We start from the raw sequence: 12,822 nt of genomic DNA, 5'->3' as shown, positions 1-12,822 counted from the left end.
ATTTAGAGCCAAACTCTAGCTCTGTAATTTCTTCTCGATAGATTTTTCATTGCCTTTTGGGCAATTACTTTGAATGACAACCTCCTTGTCTGGTATGTTCTGTTCCTGCAAACCAGAGCTAATTAACATGGTTAAAAATCCATGCCTGGAGCCATCTTTCCAGGGCAATGGATTGCAAACTTGATGAGCTTCTTTACAGGCACATACATAATTTTAATGTTCCTGAGAGCACATTAATTGTCCACTCATAAATTTCAAAAGGAAGAGACACAGTTACATCATCCCTGTTTGGCTATGGCTTAGAGGTCAACACCAGATGCATGCAAACCACACTGTGCTCTAGTAAATGTTAGGGTTTGCTGTACATGGCTTTATCCCTTCACTGAAAACAAGTGTCAATGCATAAACAATACAAATGGATCTTAATGGAATACCTTGGTTTGAGCAACATGGGTCTCCTTTTAAAATCTCAATAAATCAAATTCAATACTGCAGAAAAGTATGTTTCTTGGGGATTTTGAGAGATGAAAACAAATGAAGAGCGCTTAATGTTATAGCTAAGAAAGTTTACATTAAGAGACAATAAAGTCACATGGGTTTTGCATGTGTTTAGTCACCCACCTATCCAAGCTCCCAACTCTGGCGACTAGATACAGGAGACTCCCAACAGCAAGGCTTCCCAGCACCAGAAGCTTCTGTCTCAGCCACGCCTGCTGTTTGAGTAGCATGGCCCCTCCATCAACCTTCAGGACTGCCACGGCCTGAGATGGAGACAAGGCATTCATCAGCAGTGGTCTCTTACAGGCTCTGTTGATTGTCAAAAAGCCAACAAGAAGTGAAAGATGATTAAGTGATGCTACATGAAGAGTCAGACTCCATACCAACCTTGGTAATTCTCATGATATAACAGGTAATTTAGCAAAACTTACCTTTTTTTCCTGGCCCATGCTATAAAGTGAATTACTGAATCTAGGGGGAAAATAGGAACTAGACAGAACCTTCTAGACAACTATCAAAGTAAATTAAGATGCATATATCCTAACATATATAAGGGTGGGTTTGCATGTATGTTTTTTTAAAAAAGAATCATTCAAAGAGTACTTAGAAAATGAGAAAGCTGAGGTTTACTAGCTGAACAACTGGTAAACTGCAGATTTTGCTTTAAAATAACAGGGCAAATGTTAAGATCCCAGGTCATTTTGGGCATAACAATGATATATTTTCCTTGCGTGTGTTTTATTTTATTTTGTGTTAGTTGTGAGGTAGGAAGGGAGTAAGATCAAAACCAGTTTCTTTACTTACTGAGGTTACCAGCTGGAGCTGGCAAGTTGAGGACAGTGGTTCTGAGAAACCTGCTGTTTTCCTCCATGTGTCCCCCCAGCCCTGGACTGTGGCAATATGCACCAACTAGATCCCCCTGCTGTGTAACCTCCCCTGCCTTTCTGTGCATTTGAACACATTTGCTGATATCAGACTTGCTCTCACATCAAGGAAAAATCTTATCTGGAAGCTTCATTCTCTTATACCTGAAATAAGGCCAGTGGAGGAGCATTGGGCTTTACTAGTGTTGTTATTAAATTTTAGGAAAAAAAGTATAAGCTCTGAATTCATACTTTTTTATTAAAAATAAATCCAATCTCCCTTTCAAGATAAGATTGTTTGCTTCTTATTGAAACTCAAAATAGTAACCCAAGAAGAAGGAACCTGAGACCTGGTGAGGAATTGTTTCACTTCAGTAGTATCTCCATATTTGCTATGTAAATATTTTCTCTGTGCAAAAGGGATATGCTAGGATTGACTGACTTATCTATTCATTCATCAAGAAACTACTGAGCACTTAGAACATTTTCAATCATTAGATAGGTTCATAGGAGATTCCAAAACAGATCCTGAAAGAGTTTTAGCCCTTGGAAAATTGCTCATGTGATTAGGAAACTTGATGTAACCAGGGAATACAACCTGATGTATGAATAAATGTTGCAGGGAAGAAAATTAAGGAAAAGGTCAGAGAACATGGACCCTATAAAATTTTTTTCTTTCTTTTTTTTGTGGAGTTAACAGACTATAGGAAGACATCCATCAATACATAGTCAACAAATACTTATGAACATGCCCTATGTGCTAGACTCTCTGTGAGTGTTGCAGAGAATAACGGTCAAGCAAAATAGAAATAGTTCTTTTCCCATGGGAACCCACAGGCTAATGGAAAAGACAGTGAACCTATATAGGATTAATATATACTTACAAATTGTATCAAGTGTGACAAAGGAAAATGATAGGATCCTGTGAGAAAGAGTAACAGGGAGCCTACTTCAGTCCTTGCTGAAGAAAGGTCCCTGGCTGACAGGTAGAGGAGGGCAAAAAGGAGGCAGGAGTAGGGCAAAGTGAGTTTAGGGCAGAGGAACCAACACACAGAGACTGAGGGGACAATACTTGGCTAGTTTGAGAAGTGAAGGGAGGCAGGGATGTAGCGGGAGAGAGAAAAGGCAAGAGCAAAAACAAAGACGGGACAGGAAGAAGGGAATATGCAGGGGGCCATGTGGGCCTGTGTTTTTGACTTAAAGTAAAATGGGAAAGAGAAAGGGGAGAGCAAGTGAGGTTTACCGAGGCTTACTATGTGGCAAGCACATTGTCAGGTGGTATTTCAGGATATTCTCAAAAAGAAAAAAAATCTGTAAAGTTGATGGAGTTACTCCATTTCATAGAGAGGTAAAATAAAGCTCACAATTTTCTCTCACTTGCCTGAGATCACACATTTTGCAAGCAAAGTGAAGAGAAAGGCAGTAACCTATGTAATATGATTCAGAGCTTTTCCGAAAGAGTGGTTCTCTCTCCAGGCTGACATCCAAGGTCCTCAGTTAGAGCCACATGCCTTCAGCATAGGGCAGCGATCCCTGTTGAAATGCAGACACTGCCACAAGATGCACAAGAGTGGCAGAAAGACAATTTTGTTCCAAGTTCCCCAATTAAATTCTGTAGCAACTCTGTGGTTTCAAGATTAGATTCTCTGGGCCTTCTTTCCTTAGCTAGAACATGGGACAACCTCTGACCTCCCAACTCCATCATGCAATAGCAAAAATGAAATAAGGGTTCGACAGGTAACACCACTCTATAAAGCTTTATTAGCTTCCCAGACCGACTTAAAGGACGATGTGTCCTTTGTATTTTTGTGTGAATGAAATTCATGGGCATTCACAGATGAGTGGTGTGAAAGAATAAAGCTGGTCTATGGCTGAGAATGGCTAGCTGCAAGGAGCGATGAGAAAAGTAAAAACGTACTTGTCCCACGGTCTTAGTGGGAGTCAGCAGCCTCACACAGAGGACCCGAGTCAGAAGAAGTGGGGAAGCTATCTGACTTCCTCAGCTGTTCAGATATAGTGCCCACACCCTCCTGCTCAAAACTGTTATCATTATTGCACAATGATTTATTCACTTTCACAAGCTCATTGTTGCCTGTCTACCTTTTAACTACACCCATCCATCCTTTAAGGTCTGAGGTACATCTCAGTTCCTGCATGAAACCTTCTCTATCTGAGGTCCAGGAAGACTGTGGGATCCACCCACCTGCATGGGACTGTTGTTCTTGCAGTCAGAACTGGTTACATGTTTCATTGTTCATAAGTGTTTGGTGTTAGTTGCTGCCTTCTCTGTTTATCACTACCATCTCCTAACAATGGACGAAAGCTACTGACTGAACCAGAATTACTAGAATGCTAACTAAAAGATCCTGTGCCTCAATGAGTCTGATTTGCTACATATGCCAGTGGTCCTTTTTGGCAAGCTTGCAGAGTCTATACATACATACAGAGTCTGCTACCATACTCAGAGATTCCAATTCAGTGTGTCTGTGTTAACTTTGCACTTAACAACTCCTTTTCTTTTTGAGATATGAGATTTGAACTCAGAGCCTTGCACTTGCTAGGCAAGCAGTCGCTCTGCCACTTGAGCCATGCCTCCAGTGCTTTTTGGTTTTTAGGTTATTTTTTTAGATAAGGATTTGAATTTTGGCCTGGGACTGGCTTGTACCACCATCCATTCACCTACCTATGTCCTCCCACTTTGCTGGGTTCACAGATATATGCCACCATGCTCAGCTTATTTGTTGAGATGGGGTCTCACTAAATTTTTGCCTGGGTTGGCCTTGAACCATGATTCTCCCAATTTCCAAATCTCCACTTCTTGAGTAAGGTGTGTGCTACCACTCCTGACATAGTATCATTTTCTACTATCCTTCATTTCTTTGGTTACCTATTCCAGTAAACTATTTCTGTTTAATTTCATCTTGCCTTTTTCTGTCCAGGCACTTAGTACTTCCCTCATTTCTTAACATTTGGGTATGTTCTCCATTTTTTTCCTATGGGCCTGTACATTCTAATTAGTCTTTCTAGTGTAAGTTATTTTGTCCTTCATCTGTTTGGTTGTTCGCTGCTGGAATCTCGCCAAGTGTAATCTCTTCCCCTTGGAAGGTCATGCCTTTCCTTCTGATGTCCTGGTGTTGGTAGTCAGCTCATTTCCCTCTTATGAGTCATTTACACTGATGTCTTTGCCCCTTGGGCATGCACTTTTACTGCTTCCCTTCAGTCTTCAGTTTTAGCTCAATACTTTTGTCTTTCCTATGTTTCCTCCTTTAACACTTCCAGATACAAGTAGGGTCAATCCTGGTGGAAAAACCCTAATATACTTCCCATTGGTAAACAGGAATGGGTCAGATTCATCAATGTGCAGCTATTGGGCATGGGAATAGAACTTGGAAGACATATGCACATAAGGGGTAAGTGAAGTTATGAAGAGACCACGATTGAACTGTGCTATGGCAAGTAGGAAAAAAGTGACAGAAAATGTAAAGATTGCTGAGGAGTTAGTCCAAGATTTAGATAACTGTTCCAAAAAGACTATAGGCTCCCTTTGGCAATGGTCATGTCATCTGGTATACATTAGAATGTTAGAACTGACTGAATATGAGGTTACTGTTTCTTCTACCACAGAGATCATTCAGTCTCAAAGATAACAGTACTCTGCCTATAGACTCTCTCTTTATGATAAGTCCAGTTATTTCCATGAGGGTATTGCTCTTAGGGGATAAGTTGCTAGTACTAATGCAGCTTCCCTGTGCCTGAGATACCTTAAATTTGCCCATTGGGGTTTTCTCTTTGGAACGCCTAATCTCTCCAGCCTTTTATCTATAGAGCTGACCTAACTCCTTATAACACTTTCCCCTACGTTATATCTGGCTAGTGACATCCTCAAAAGTTCCATCATGTCTACTGTAATGCTGAGAGGACCTAAGCTTTTTATTTGAGATCTCAACTACTGTGAATGAGCTGATGGTGGTGAAGTGCAAACAAAGACCACTAATCAGGAGTCAAAAGAAGTCATGTCACATTTTGGTTAATTTTATTATAGAAACCTTCTGAATTTTGTTTTCCTTGTCTGTCAAGTGAAGGTAATGGTGCCTATCTTCAGGGTTGTCATGATATAAACACTGAGTAAGTCACTGTGGGGTAGAACTTTTGTGAACATCTGAGTGCTTTACAAAAATGAATCCTAATTTGGGTTGTGGGTGTGGCTCAAGTGATAGAGCTCCTGCCTAGCAAGTAGCAAGCATGTTGGTCCTCAGTTCAAACCCCACCACCATCACCACAAAAAACCAAAATGGAAATGAAGCATAATTAATATTTTCAGAAGGCAAATGAATTTATTGCAATGCATTTTAAAAAGGAAAAGAATAATATAAATGCAGTTCTCATGAATAATAGAATGGGATTATGAATATATAAATCCATTTTAAGTATAAATAACTTTTAATAAAAATCCTGTTTAAACATTAAAATATAACACTATAGTTTCAGTTCAAAGCAAAATAGCAGGTTACACACACACACACACACACACACACACAGACACACACAGACACACACGTATGTACACAGAGTCAATGCTTTTCTTGTTGAGTTGAAATCTCTTAGAACTTTTGGGATATGAGACCATACCAGTGGTTTTCAGTGAGGCTCTTTAGGAGACAGCTAGTGAAATCTCATTCTGTTTTACACCTAGTCTCAGACTTTTTGCTAAGAGACAGTATCAGTGCTGCTCCTGAGTAAACCTTCCTCAGGGAAACCAAAGATCAAAGATACCGGGTTAATTTCAGATTCAAGATGCCTCTTTGGTTTTCTATAACATCACAACATGCCCAGGAGTCTTTCAAGAATGAAGACTCAAAGTTGAAAGTGTTGCTCTTGGTCTAGGAATACAAGACAAATAGAAGCCACACCATTCAATCCTATGGGCAATGCCATTAAATTGGGTAGATGGTTTACTGCTTCTCCAACCCCCCAAATCCTTTCCCTTTAGCGCTGCCAACTTTAATGGATATTTTAATAATCTTTCATCAGAGCAGTCATACTGGTAATAGGCAATTTATATAAGGTTTTTTAAAAATTTATAATTTATTTTTAATTTATTTTTATATATAAAAAGGTTAAAGACCTACAGTGGCATTTAAGCCCTCCTTCATCTTCAGCTTTCAATTGCTCAGTGTCTTTCATTTTGTGTGCCAAGAACAGCACAATTATAGTTTCTCCAGACTAGTGAAGCTTCAACAGACATGGTATCTTAGCTGAACAAAGCTGAGACTCTAAATAATAGAGTACATGGCCAGAAACGACAAATTGTAGAAGCATCTGGTTGCTTCTATAAAACAGCACTAAGCAAAGAAAGAAATGATTCCCAAGCTGCTACAAAGAAATAAGGGGATCCAAAAATAATAATAATAATATGTGTTCAAATGCTGCTCAAAGGCCTGTAGACATGGTTACCGCAAGCCCCTGGTACTAGTAAAAACAATCATGGGAACGAAAGTAGCGAAGTTCATTAAAAATGACTGAACTTATGTGACAGAATTGTTCCAAGAAAATCATAACCCACTTTTGAGTATTAGCTCGTTTTTCCCAGGCAACAGCCTATGAGGTGGACAGGAACCACATTTATTGGATACTAGTCCCTGTTCCTTTCATACTTATTTTCTGTTGTAACACAACAGACTTGTAAAGCATAATGTATTTTATTTTTTCAGATGAAAACTGAGGAGCAGAGAGATGGGGAGATTATTTACCCAAGCCCACGTGGCTGACACATGAAGGAGTAGGATTTAAATTAAGAATTATCTGACCCCAAAGGACATGACCTGTTATTGCAATCCACTCATACAGCTCTGGATACTCACCTGTAAGGCTCATAATAAACACTTGCTCATTGATCGATGAAAGCAGACAAAACCTACTTAACTCCACCCAAATAACCTGCAATTGAAACTTGAGGCAGAGGATGGGGAGGTGAAAGGAAAAGAGTAAAAGAGGAAAAAGTTTCAATGGAAAGGAAGGAAAAAGGGACCATTTGAAGGACCATTTTATCAGGTTTCAACCTGATAAAAAGAGGGAAGAGGTATTAATAAATAATGGTAGTAATAACAGTGAAAGGTAATATTCTCATAGTTGACAAGGCAATTTTTATACTCACCATACCACATATAATTAAAACTGATCACAATCTGAGCACTTCACTTGTTCTTTCCATAGTGCCAGAAACAAATTTTCCTTTGAAAGATTTTCTTGGCAGTACTGGGATTTCAACTCAGTACTGGGGTTTCAACTCATGGCCTACACCTTGAGCCATTCCACCAGCCCTTATTTTTGTGATAGGTTTTTTCGAAATAGGGTCTTGAGAACTATCTGCCCAGGGCTGCTTTGAACTGAGATCCTTCTTATCTCTGCTTCCTGAGTAGCTAGGATTATAGGCATAAGCCACCAGCATCTGGCTTCTCTTGAAATATTTTATAGCAGATGATCAAATCAAAATTACATTGGTTTTGAGTGCCATGTGTCATTTATTCAGTGTCTTATGTGCTGATCTCCATAATACCTTTGTCACACTTACTGCCTTTCCATTATCACTCCATTCCCCCTGCAGCTTTTCCATCTGCCTATCTGCATGTCTGAGTCAAACTTTACACTTCATCGTCCTGGATCCAGCTCATCTGCCATGTCAAGTCAGCCAGTAAGATTCTAGCTCCAAAGCCCTGATAGAATCCACCTGCTTTTTTGCACTGTCATTTGTGATTGCCTTGGTGGAGAGAAGTACTTAAATGCTACAAAACATCTTCCCTCACCAAGACCTAGCTGTTAAGTATTTCCCAGCACAGAATTGACTATGCCTCATCAGTTTATCTCTTCTGTGTTCATTAATTAGTTCTTCCCCAAGTGTTCACCAGCTGTGCAGATTGGTACCAAGAATTTGGGTAAAAAATGAGGGTGGAAAAATCTCACCTTCCTTTCTATCCCTCATATTCTTTATACTTTACACAGAGGCCCCCTTTCACTTCTGAAGTTCCTGTGATCTCTTTCTTTCTGCTTTGACATTTCTAGGTCCCTATTTTCCTCTCTAGCTTTTCTGCCTCTTCCCAGTTTCTCCCTATACTTTGTCACAGACTAGCTTCTCTAAATAAAGGGACTGAAATGAAAAGAAGGAAGTTATTATTCTTTTTTTTCTACCTTTTTATTTTTTAAATTTATTTATTTTTTCTTTTATTCATATGTGCATACAATGTTTGGGTCATTTCTCCTCCCTTACCCCCACCCCCTCCCTTGTCTAACCCTCCTCCCTCTCTGCCAGTTATTATTCTTAAATCATTGGTAGCAAAAGAAAAATGTAGTTAAATATCTTAGAGAATCTTGTGAGTATCTAATACATCTAGAAAATATTCTGTAATTAGTTTGTCTACTCATTCTTGCAAAGGAAGGCTAATGTTTCCTTAAATTGCAATGTTAAAGTATTATACAGACATGCTTCAAAACTTTTCACTTTTTATTACCAAAGACACCTTCCTTAAAAGCTCTGATCTTCCTTTGGGGGCCAGAAGGGCTTGACCAAATTTTGACAATAAGCTTCCTATGTTCCCAATCATTAGTAAATATTCACCAAGTCCCTATCATGTGTCCAGAACTACAGACACCAGAAATAATATGGAGAACAAGACACAGATTATCCCCCATTATTCTTGTATCTTCTATTGTTCAAGGTCAACTCTTGATAGAAGTTTGGGGAAATTGCATCTTCTGTGGAGTACAGAACCCAGACACTCTTAGATTGGCAATGGTTAAAGAAGCCTCACAAGGGTAGAACCTGCGGGACCTCAGAGTCTCATCTCCTCACTCTAAGATCCACCTCTTTATTGGAGAGTCCTTGCCTCCTATTCAAATAGCCACAATCAAATGACCCTCAAAAAAGTATTACTCTTGCTTCACCAAGACTCTCTTCTTTTTTTTTGGTGGCACTGGGGTTTGAACTCAGGGCCTACATGCTTGCAAGGCAGGGGCTGTTACCATTTGAGCCACTCTGCCAGCCCAAGACTCTCTTCTTAAAAATCCCCTGGGAAATGAAGACTTTGCTGGGCATGTTAAGATGAGATCACCAGACATGGGCTGGTGACCTGGGCATTCACCTAGAGTTCTGTGTTTAGGAGGGCTTCATGCTTGCCTTAATGCTTTGTGGGCACTATCCTGAAATTTTGGGCCTTTGTATTTTTATTTTTTGCCCCAGGCCCTACAGATGATGTACACATTCTTGTAACCAGAACTTCTGCTCACAGAGGTACCTACTGCTTTTTCCAGACACTTGGTTTTAAGAGACAGGTATGCCTTAACTCTATCACAGAGGAGCACAACACTTGACATCCTTTTACAGAGCTGGAAATTCCACCCCCTTTATTTCTCCCTTCAGCACTGTGGTGTGCCTTGAGACTCATTTCTTCCTCGAGTACCCAAGAGTAGGAATAGTTTCTTCTCTCGAGACTATAATAGCTATCCAACAACGTCTTCAGATTCCTAAATCCAACATCCACAGTAGAGTATGTGCCACATGAACTTAGTGTCCTACCAGCATAGGAACAGGAGTTTCATTACCACAGATTAGTAGGGGAAGGGGGAATTCCCACTGAGCAGACCTATGAGACAAAGAGAGCAATATCTCTATCAGGCAGATAAGACACTGGAGAGACTTGAAGACAACAGGCATCTGTTCCTTTTTTGGTTCCAAAAACTATCTTCCTGCCTCCAGTTTCCTTCAAGGAAAAAACCAAAGGGGAAGCTCAGACTGTTAATCACTTGCTGTGAAATTTTGTTTAAATCACTTTGACTCCTCTGATCTTCTGCTTTTTTTCATCTAAGAAGCAAAGGCCTTGGAAAGGATGGGTGCATTCAGCATCCCTAAAATTCTCTTATTGTAAGGGATTCTACCTGATTAGCACTAACTGAATGTCCCCATAATGAGAGATTGGTGCATAAGGAAGTAAAGACAACTGCATTGGAGGGGAAGTTAGTGCCTGAGGTTGGTTTTAATTTTTAATATCTTATTATCCTTCAGTTTTAAACAGGTCTGGCCTCTTTTAAAGATGGCTGTACCATATTGTGTTGTTTATTACTATGAAAAACAACCCTGCCCTCCTATGGTATGAAATATCTTTGAAAAGATAGTGACACTTGAGAGAGATTCTACTGATTAGCTTTCAATTTACCCTGCTGTCAAGGAACCGACTGGAAGCACATTTTGAAAAAATTAACAAAGGGCAGCTGAGGAAAACTGTCATGAAGAATTTGCTTTTCTCATATTATAATGATCACATAAGAGAGCTGTAATGAGAAAGAAACAAATGAGAGGAGCATAGAGCAGGCACTGAAGGCGGTGTTCTGTGCACATCAAGGCCATGTGCAGATTAGTAGAGATTAAGAGGAAAATGGATGCCATTTGTTAGTAGATTAAGCAGAAAATGTATCAGTCAGGATGCTCACAATTGCTCTATCCAATGGCTAAGGATGCTATTTAGTTCTTTGTTTCTTCAGTTAACCATGAAGGGTCAATGCTCAAAATGAAAAAGAAAAAGGTTGACACATTATACAGAACTGTTTAGTATTGCTCTGTGCTGATCCTCCTGAGAGTTATTGTAGGGACAGCTTTGAGCCAATTCCAAATTTTCAAATGATTCTCTATTTTTTCACCCTCCATTCAGCTTTTGATACTGTGCATACATTATTTATCACAGCTCCCATTACTGCATTAGCTTGAGTAGTCCGCTGGCTCTGTCTGCAGGAGAATACTCATTTTGCATTTGTAATTACCAAACTTAAAAGGAGACAGTTAATTCTGCTTCTGTTCAGGGGTCTCATTTAGTAGAATGATGTCTTAAGGAAAAAAAATGGAAGTGAATTTTGTATTGGCCTGGAATCTCAATTACTCTTAATCTCACTATCTTATTGGTGTCTGTAACTAATGTTATATCAGGGTGTTCCCCACACTACTCTCTTTTTCACTTCATTAAATAGTTGTTGGAGTGCAGTAAATTCATCCTGCTGGTGAGTTCAGAAGCAGAACTTGTATTTATACAGAAAAGTATAAATACAACTTGTATTTATATAGAAAAGTGAGCAGGAGAGGTAACAGTTATGCAAGTAGCTAAGTCAATAAACATGATCCACCATGTCACTGCAGTGGTAGCTCATGCAGTTAAAGAGGTCAAGTGAACCGCGAAGCTCTTCCTTTTGTTCTACTCATCTAAAGTCAATTTGATAGTAATGTGGATTCTATTTACTAGATTACCCTCACATCCAGTAATAATATCTCTAATAATGTCTTTAAAATATTAAAATCAGGTGTAGTAGTCACTAACAGAAAGAAAGCCAACTTTTTAATTTCATACCTTTTTGTTTTTGATGAGGATAAAAAATGTCTATAAAATGTCTTTTAATGCCACCAAATAGATTTAAAGAATGGTGTTTTTTTAATCATTAAACTATTTGATTGTAGTTCTTGTTATCCTCTTTCTGCAGTGACTTTTCCTTCCTTTAAGGGGAACACTAAGCTATATATTTCCTTTGAAATGACTGAAGATGAATACTGACTTATACATTAAACATTTTAAGTGAATAATTAAATCACTAGCATACCAACTACATAAAAAGATGAATACACTATGTTCAAATTACAAAATTAGACCCAGGAAATTCAGAATGTGTAATACAACATTTAGACAAATTTGTATAGGTACAACCTCCTGGGAAAACTTTAAATAAAGATATCTTATTATTTACCTAATTATCATAAAATACAGTTTCCGTAATACTATGTTCATTTGTGTGGCACTTTGCAGTTCTTAAAGCTCTAGTTTAAACATTTTATTTGACTTTCACAAAAAATAAACACATGACCTGTTTAACTCCTCAACCTATAGATGAGGCTGTGAAGGTTTATTTTGGATGTGGTACCCACGTCCACCCAGATAAACACTGGAGGAGTTCCAAATAGAATCTGGCTGTTTATACCCTTAGTGGTTGTGCTTGGAAAATTAATCTTCTTTTTATGAATGTTTGGTATTATTTTTAGTTCTAGGACTAGACACTTATTCATTAGTGCAAATCTAATCCTGGGGTAGTACAGGTTTTGAAAGTGTTAAAGTAATTTTTGTTAAAATATGAGTCTTGGAAGCGATGAAAAAGGTATAAAATAATCTGGAATTAACATTTGTATTAATCTATTTTTTTGTCTGTATGGCTGGATCATTATTTCCTTCAGAAAACTATCCTGGTAGGATGATAAGGATTATAATAAACTCATTAAGAAAGTGCAAAAGATGAAACAAATCAGTTAATTGAATTATTTCTGAGAATAACAATCATTATGACAAATGTTAAGTTAGAATACTAATTTCAATATTCCCTTCCAACTAATTTGTACAATTTTTGGTAAGGATTTTCATTCTAGACTGACTTTCTAAAT

General features: G+C 38.6%; 1 protein-coding gene across 6 annotated transcripts in view; it reads right to left on the bottom strand.

Annotated features, from left to right (window-relative positions):
- The window catches only part of Hs3st5 (heparan sulfate-glucosamine 3-sulfotransferase 5), a 286,031-nt gene that overhangs the window by 5,943 nt on the left and 267,266 nt on the right, over nt 1-12,822 (bottom strand). For all 6 annotated transcript variants that reach the window (XM_074076162.1, XM_074076157.1, XM_074076176.1 and 3 more), the window contains one exon: nt 622-761. In XM_074076162.1, coding sequence (XP_073932263.1) covers nt 622-728 — 107 coding nt within the window. In that variant the 5' untranslated portion in view covers nt 729-761. The remainder of the gene's footprint in view (nt 1-621; nt 762-12,822) is intronic.

The sequence above is a fragment of the Castor canadensis genome, chromosome 1 (genome assembly GCF_047511655.1).
Source record: "Castor canadensis chromosome 1, mCasCan1.hap1v2, whole genome shotgun sequence".
Lineage (NCBI taxonomy): Eukaryota > Metazoa > Chordata > Mammalia > Rodentia > Castoridae > Castor > Castor canadensis.
This window is presented reverse-complemented; position numbering and strand designations above follow the sequence as displayed.